The sequence below is a fragment of the Ovis aries genome, chromosome 7 (assembly GCF_016772045.2).
Source record: "Ovis aries strain OAR_USU_Benz2616 breed Rambouillet chromosome 7, ARS-UI_Ramb_v3.0, whole genome shotgun sequence".
Lineage (NCBI taxonomy): Eukaryota > Metazoa > Chordata > Mammalia > Artiodactyla > Bovidae > Ovis > Ovis aries.
Genome location: NC_056060.1, coordinates 23187153 through 23195749, shown reverse-complemented (window position 1 = coordinate 23195749; position 8597 = coordinate 23187153). Strand labels below are relative to the sequence as shown.

The 8597-nt window shown below is 37.8% G+C and overlaps 1 gene segment (V, D, J or C); it reads left to right on the top strand.

The window, feature by feature from the left end:
* Positions 1-6442: 6442 nt before the first annotated feature.
* On the top strand, positions 6443-7150 carry LOC132660113 (T cell receptor delta variable 1-like). The segment is given in 2 exon segments: positions 6443-6549; positions 6672-7150. Coding segments are annotated over 2 exon segments (528 nt in total).
* Positions 7151-8597: the final 1447 nt, after the last annotated feature.

The window sequence follows — 8597 nt, the reverse complement described above, 5'->3', positions numbered from 1 at the left end:
GCTCTGAAGGGCTGGTAATGCTCTGTTTCTTGACCTGAGTGCTGGTTATAAGGGTGTTGCTTATGTGAAAATTTACCATGCTATACCCTTATATTACATTTTGTATATGAATATAAAACTCCAATGAAAACTAAAATGATACGTGATGATCTCTTATTAATTATTAGTCATAAGGTGACAAACTAAAACTAAAATTTCAGGTGCCTTCATTCTAGTTTTCCTTTTCTGTTACTGAAATATTTAGGTAAGAACATACTTGTGAAAGAAGCATGACTTCTGACCATGTGTAAGCATTGACTTTCTATTAATAGATCACAGATGAGAAATGTGTCATTTGTCTTTTTCATCTATCTGAGGTACAAATGTGTGATTTGACCTTTGGTATCAGGACTTCCCTGGTGGCTCAGCAGTAAAGAATCCAACTGCAACAGGAACCTCAGGAACCTCCGGTTCAATCCCTGGGTCAGGAAGATCCCCTGGAGGAGGGCATGACAACTCACTCCTGTATTCTTGTCTGGAGAATCCCATGGACAGAGGAGCCTGGAGGGCTACAGTACATAGGGTCAGAAAGAGTCAGACATGACTGAAGTGACTTTGCACACATGTGATGCATGTAGTATCAAGGTACCAACACGTTGACACTTGGCATTATTAGGAAAAGTAGAAAACTCTAGTGAATAGGAAAGGGTGATAAATCCCTCAAGATGCTTACATCTTATTGATTACAACAGAGTTCAAGCTGATCCCAAGCTATGAAAGTCTGGGGAAGTTATGCATTTTTCTCTAGGAACATTGCTAACAAACAGGATATTAGGATTCTGGTAAGGATGAAGAAGTAAATCTACTTGTAGACAATGAACAGTACCTGCCAGCCATATCCTTAAATGTTAAAGGGCTCCTGAAACACTGTGGCATGCTCTGCAGGCAATGAGATTTATTAGCCAACATCTTTATCATTAACATTATCCCAGAACCTGGTGCTTGGTTCTGGTTTGCCGTAATAATAGATGAGGAAGTTCATCTTGTCTTTGGATTTCAAAGTCTGGTGAAATGGAAGAGAGAGAGGAACATTTATAAAGGAGCTTTGGAATGATTGTCTTTACATTCCATTTTAGTTAAGGAAGCAATAGCCTCTGTGAAAATCCTTTCCACATGGCCTTAACCAAAAACTGACCAGTATAATATATTTCTCTCTCTTGTGGTTGCTCCTTAGTCGCCCTCATCTAAAACATTTTGAATTTAGAGAGGGGAGCAGCATTCTCTTCACAACCACACCCATGCAAAAATAGACTCTTGTCTTTGCTCTTAATTTCAAACAGACCCCTCAATCACTGACAGTCCAGGAAAGAGAGATTTCCATTCTGAACTGTACTTATGAAAAGAGTGCATTTGACTACTTCCCATGGACTTCCCTGGTGGCTCAGACAGTAAAACATCTGCCTACAATGTGGGAGACCCAGGTTTGATCCCTGGGTCAGGAAGATCCCCTGGAGAAAGAAATGGCAACCCACTCCAGTATTCTTGCCTGGAGAATCCCATGGACAGAGGCGCCTGGTGGGCTATATTCCATGGGGTCACAAAGAGTTGGACATGACTGAGCATGCAAGGAATATTAAAGGAATGGTACCAGCAACACCCTGGTTAAGGCCCTGCACTCTTGATAACCATATGTTTGGTTGTGAATAAAAAGGAAGGCTCACAGTTCCCCTCAATGAGAGTGTCAAACAGCCTTCACTGCACATCACAACTCCCCAGCCTGGGGACTCAGCCACCTACCTCTGTGCAGAAATATACTCAGAGACACAGACACAGACACAGGCACAGACACAGACACAGACACACACACACACACACACACACACATCAGTTTGTGCCATAAAAAGTTTTAATATATTTAAGAAAATTGAAATTATATAGAATTTATTATTTGATCAAAAGTGGAATTGACTTAGAAAATCAATAGCAAAATGATATCTTTAGAAATGCCCAAATATTTGAAATTGAGGCATTAAAATTTAGAATAACCCATAGGTTAAAGAAATAATTACTTGGCTATTAGAAAATATTGTGAAAGAAAATATAGTGAGAAAATGTACATATAAATGTTATGAGATATAGCTAATATACATAGGAGAAATTTCTCTTTAAATACCTATACTACTAAAGAAAAAGGCTGCAAAACAATTATCTAAGGTTTTAGCAAAACAGATAGAAAAAGAAGAACACATTACGACTAATAAAAACTGAAATAAGAAAATAATAAAAATGTCAAATTGGTAAAACAAATAAAATAATAGAAATAACCATGAGATACAAAGTCAATTTTGCTAAAAAGATTAATAAACTATATTCCTAGGTAGAATTATCATGGTGAAAAAAGAGAAACACAAATTAGAAATATAAAGAATGAAAAAGTAAACAGAAAAAGTTAAAAGGATAGAGACCCTCTGCTGTCCACCTGAAACTATCACAACGTTGCTAATTGGCTACACTCCAATACAAGATAAAAAGTTCAATAAAAAGAGATAATAAAAAAATCATTAACAGGATAATGCTACTATTTATCCCAAGTGGGGATATGAGAAAGTGGGGAAATCTGATTTTTTTGGCAAAGGTGCAATGACTATTCAATGGAGAAATGATAGTCTTATGAGCAAATGATTTAAGGATAATTGGAGATATATATAATAACTGAAACTTGGCCTAAATTTCACACCTTGTACAAAAATTTAAGGAAAATCGCAAAATGGACCATATGTCCAAGTGTAAAATCTAAAACTATAAATCTTTTTGAAAAAAAAAAAATCTTCAGGACCAAGTGTTGGACAAAATGATTTTTGTCATGACATCAAAGCACAATCCATAAAAAATAAAATATTTCATCAAGAGTAAAAATGCTTGCTCTGTGAAAGATACTATTAAGAGAATGAAAAAGACAAACCACAGAATGGCAGGAAATATTTTCACAATGTACTTTCATCAAAGGATGGTATTTGGAATACAATGACTGTCTAAACTCAGCAGGAAGAAAACAAGTAGTCCAATTGGAAAATGGTTCACCCAGACATTTTGTGGAAGAGCTATGTGTTAGGGAAATACGCATGTAATCAGATGTTCAACATCATTAAGCATCAGGGAAATGCAAATTAAAACCACAATGAAATACCACTCCACATCTTTCTTAACGGCTAAAATGAAAAATAATGATGATACCAAGTTCTGGCAATAATGTAGAGAAATTGGATCACTCATACATTGCTGGTAGATAAATGGAACAGTCATTCTAGAAGACAGCTTAGAGTTCCACATAAACTTAAATATTCACTCACCTTACAATTCAGCAATCACACTCCTTTATGGGCATTTATAATGGAATAATGAAAAACTTAGGCTCACACAAAATTTGTACTTGAATATTCATAGAAACTATATATGTGATGGCCAAAAACTGGAACCCAGCCAAATGTTCTTCACTGTGTGAATAGATAAACATGCTGTGGTACACCCATTCAGTACAATATTATTTATAGATCTATCTCAACTTGCTGTAAGGTTAAGTCTAAACAAACCATTTTAAGTTGAAAATGTTGTAAATGGAAAATGCATATAATATACTTAACCTACTGTGCATCAGAGTTTTGCTCGGCCTAATCTTAAAGGTGTTGTACTGAAAATGAAAAACAGAATGTCTGTATGGGTACAGAATGGTTGTAAGTGGGTCAGTTGTTTACTCTCATGATCCCAGGGCTGACTGAGAGCTCAGCTTGCTGTTGCTGCCCAGCATCACTAGAGAGTGTCATACAGCATGTTGCTAGCATGGGAAAAGATAAAAATTAAAAATACAAAGTATGGTTTCTAGCGAGTGCATATATATGTTTCTCACTACCATAACATGAAAAATCTCAAGTTGATTCATCACAAGTTGGGGACAGTCTGTAGTGATTAAAAGAAACACACTATTGATTCATGAAACAGCCTAGATGGATCTTAATGCTGAGTGAAAAAAAGTGTCTCAGAAGACTACATGATACATGCTTACACACCATATTATTACAATTGCATGCATAATGTATGAATTTACTTATACAGCATTCTCAAAAGGACAAAATATAGAGATGAAAAGGTCAGTAGCTGTTAGGAGTTATCATGAGTTGCAGGGGTGGAGACAGTGTGAAAGTGGTTTGCTCTAGAGAGACGGAACAATTCTGCATCACGATTTTAGTGATGGTACAAAAACTTATATCTGTGATAAAATTTCAGAGCTATGCATAAAAAAGAGTGCATATAAAGCTGATATATCAGATTATCATATGTATTTTAGCAATACTTTATCAATATCAATTTTCTGGTATATATATAATATCTATAATTATATATGCTACAATACAATATCATGCTGCTGCCCAGTTGCTGTGGATATTTGTGATCTCTTCTACTTAAATACAAGTAGGTTTGGTAATGCAAACCAGGGCATCAGCTGCCTGTCAGCACTCAGAGGTGAAAGGGACAGAGGAGATGTCTTAACTAAACGTGCACTCTCCTCCATGCATCAGTCATTAACAACACCACTCAAGCAACTTAAAAGCAAGGAGTTGGCACCGTTTTAGAGACCTTGTCTGTACTTTCTTTTCTACTATTGGTTTGCCTTTGGTTCTTTTATATTAATTCATCCATTAAAATGGTAACCAAATGGAAAATTCACAGCTACATTCCAATGAACAGGTAACAGTTTACAAAATTTCAGTCACCGCCTTCTGTGCTGTAGAGGTATAGTGTGTGCTTGCAGTCTGTAGATACCAAGGTTTGTTGGAGTGCATTATAGTGTTATGGCACAGAAAGAACTGACATGCTTATCTTAATTTTACTTAACAAAAAGAAAAAATAAAAGCAGCTAACTAGTGAGACTGAACACTTTGGGCCAGTGAGACAGAAAAAATAAAATGAGGACAATTCTAGGACACATGATCTAAGGAGTACCATTCTATTTGTGGAAGGAACGTGACTGAATTTTCTGATCCTCCTTAAAGTCTGATAAATAAGATTCAGTGTCAAGATTCAAAAGAATAATTATTTTATTCTTGTAATAAATTCATACAAACATAAAAAAGAGAATAGACTCTGAAAGTTAGAAGGACTGATATTTTATCATTTGATGTCAAAATGATTTTATGTATTGAAAAATCCAAGTAGAGCCCTAAAACCTACAAAAAAATATGTTAAAAATTTTGGATAAGACTGCCTTTCACCAAAAGTATGTGAGTTTTTAAATAGAGTATTTAGATTTTGGATGGAGAAATGTAAGTATAGGCTAAATGAATGACTAATAAGTAAGTCCCAGAGGGATGGTACGGGAGGGAGGAAGGAGGGGCGTTCAGGATGAGGAACACGTGTATACCTGTGGCGGATTCATGTTGATGTATGGCAAAACCAATACAATATTGTAAAGTAATTAACCTCCAATTAAAATAAATAAATTTATATTAAAAAATAAGTAGATTATAAGAAGGGTTCATTGATTATACTAAATCTTATTTTAGGTCTGCTCATTTTGTTACAAACAGCATTATTTTGTTCTTTTTCATGGCTGAGCAATTTCCTTGTGGGGTTTCCTCAGTGGCTCTCTAGTAAAGAATCCACCTACCAAGCAGGACACATGGGTTCGATTCCTGGCTCAGGAAGATCCCTGGAAAAGGAAATGGCACCCTACTCCAGTATCTCGCCTGGGAAATCCCATGGAAAGAGGAGCCTAGCAAGACACAGTCCATGGATCCCAAAGAGTCAGACACTACATAGTGACTAAAGAACAACAATATTAAATTGTACATAAGTAACACAGTTTACTCATTCCTCTGTCATTTGAAAAGACCCTGATGCTGGGAAAGACTGAGGGCAGGAGGAGAAGGGGACAACAGAAGATGAGATGGTTGGATGGCATCACCAACTCAATGGACATGGGTTTGGGTGAACTCCGGGAGTTGGTGGTGGACAGAGAGGCCTGGCGTGCTGCGATTCATGGGGTCGCGAAAAGTCAGACACGACTGAATGACTGAATTGAACTGTCAAAGCACATTTCATTTTGCTATAAGCAAACACCAATAAAAATGTAAAACAAACAAAAACAAACAAAAATCCTATATTAAATGGGATGGCAAAATTATTCTGTGGAATAATTATAAGTGAAAATCAACTTGTTTGTTCTTTAGGTCCACTCAATTCAAACCTTTAAAATAATTGCTTTTGCAAAGCCCCCTTTCAGGCACAGCCTACTTTAATTACCTGTCGGGAGGGAAAATAACAAAGAAAGGTTTGTGGTGAGCTATACCTTTTTTCCTGTCTGTGCACAGACCATGTTACCTATGAACACGACAAATCCCACTTCCTGTTTGAAGGAGTCACACAGGAACCAGATACTATGTATATGCACTGCCAGGCACACAGAGACACTGAATTCTCAGCTTGAGGCAGAGCTAGGCACATTTGTGCAGGGGACTCCATGCCTCATGCTGCTCTCCAGTCTGCCCTGGGTGTTCCTGGCCTTCATCTTCTCTGGTAGGTATTCTAAAAGAGAAGCAAACATCTTATGATTTCAGCTTGGCTTTTTTTTTTTAATAGTCTAATTCCTATACTATTTTATTCATTGCTCCATCTCTGTTTTCTAATTTTCCCCACAGGATCCAGTGTAGCCCAGAGAGTTACTCAAAACCAGTCAGACATTTCCACTCAAGTTGGGGAGATAGTCACTCTGAGCTGTCGATATGAGACAGTTCAGAGCCATGAGACAGTTCAGAGCCATTACCACATTTTTTGGTACAGACAACTTCCCAGTGGAGAGATGATTTACATTATTGGTCATGGTTCTTCTAGCCAGAATGCAAGGTATGGCCGCTACTCTGTAAATTTTCAGATATCACGTAAATTCATCAGCCTCACGATTTCAGACTTAGAGCTGGAAGACTCTGCAAAGTACTTCTGCACTCTCTGGGAACTCACAGTGGTTGAAGTAATAAGAACAGCTGAGCAAAAACCCCAGAGCTTAATAAGAGAGAGCCCTGCTGCTGCAGGACCCAGGCTGAAATACACACCTGCAGACCCCAGACAAGAAATGGTAGTCCTGCGGTTGCTTCATCTGTGTCTGGATCAGAAGATTTAATTCTAAATTAAAGCTCCTTCTATGTCATTTGGAAGCAGGTGCCTAGAGTAACTTTCTACTGATACATTCTCCTCCTGAATTTTTTGCTTAAAATCAGCCACACAGAACATGCGCAAAAGCTGTCTAAATTTGAAAACTTGTCCCATAAAAATACAGAATGTCAGTTTCACCTAAAGAGACTCACATCACAAAATCTGGATCTAGAAGCTGAAATTGTCATGGAAATCATCTCCTTAGTCCTTTCCCCTCAGACTTCATGTTGGGGCACAATCAAAGCCAGTGATGTAGAGTAAGAGATAAGTTATAAGGATGAGAACACAGGCAATGGCTAGAGCTGATGGAAGAGTTCATAAAAACTGTTGTATTTGCATTTGGTGTTGAGTTGAATTCACTGTAAGTCAACTAGAGTAACATTTGTGAAGGAAAGTTGGATGTGGACAAAAGCATGGACAAACTGTGGCAGGTATGGAAATATATGAGGACAATGGAACCCACAAGACACTCTAAAACTTGTCTTTCTCTAACATCCTTAGGGCTCACAGTAGTGAGGGAACTTCAGGAGAAGAGGATGTCATTTGCCATCATGCTACATGCATACTTGGTCTAATACAAAGAAAACATGAGTAAGACATCTGGTGGAAGGTCAAGGGGTTTTAAGTCAACAGTAAATTGAACCATCAGAGCAGCAGCAACAGTATGCATTGCCATAGTGCCTGGAGCCCAGCACCAACCTGAGGAACATTGAAACATGCTACTTCACCATAAAGTGAAGTTGCTCAGTCGTGTCTGACTCTTTGCAACCCCATGAGCAGTAGCCTGCACCAGGCTCCTCCATCCATGGGATTTTCTAGGCAAGAGTACAGGAGTGGGTCACCATTTCCTTCTCCAGGGAATCTTCCTGACTCAGGGATCAAACCCAGGTCTCCCGCATTGTAGACAGATGCTTTACCATCTGAGCCACCAGGGAAGTGGTGGCTTACTTACTTCATCATAAGCACCTTCCAAAACTTACATGAATCTCTTTCATGGCCAGCCCTAACCCAGAACAATACAGGGAAGCAAATCCTGGGAAATAGATTTTCAGATTGTTAAGTTGACACAGTAGAAACCTACCATAACAGCTTAACTGGTTAACTTCCCTTCTTGTTAACTAGGCATTCATCAGCACCTCTTTGAATAACACAGCTTTCTAATAAAGACCACAGGAAAACTATGCTTCCTGTTAATATGATGCAATTATTCTTCATTCAACCAAAACAAGCTGTCTCCTTCAAAGAGAATACCAAATTCATTTATCCGTTTAAGAGTCTTTCCTCTTCTAGCTAAATCACACTCTCCCACTGAATCCTGTATCTTAACTACTGAGATACAATGAGATAAAGATTAATTTGTAGTGGCATATTTTATGTTATGACAGGCAGACAAACAGGAGACGGAAGTTAAAAAT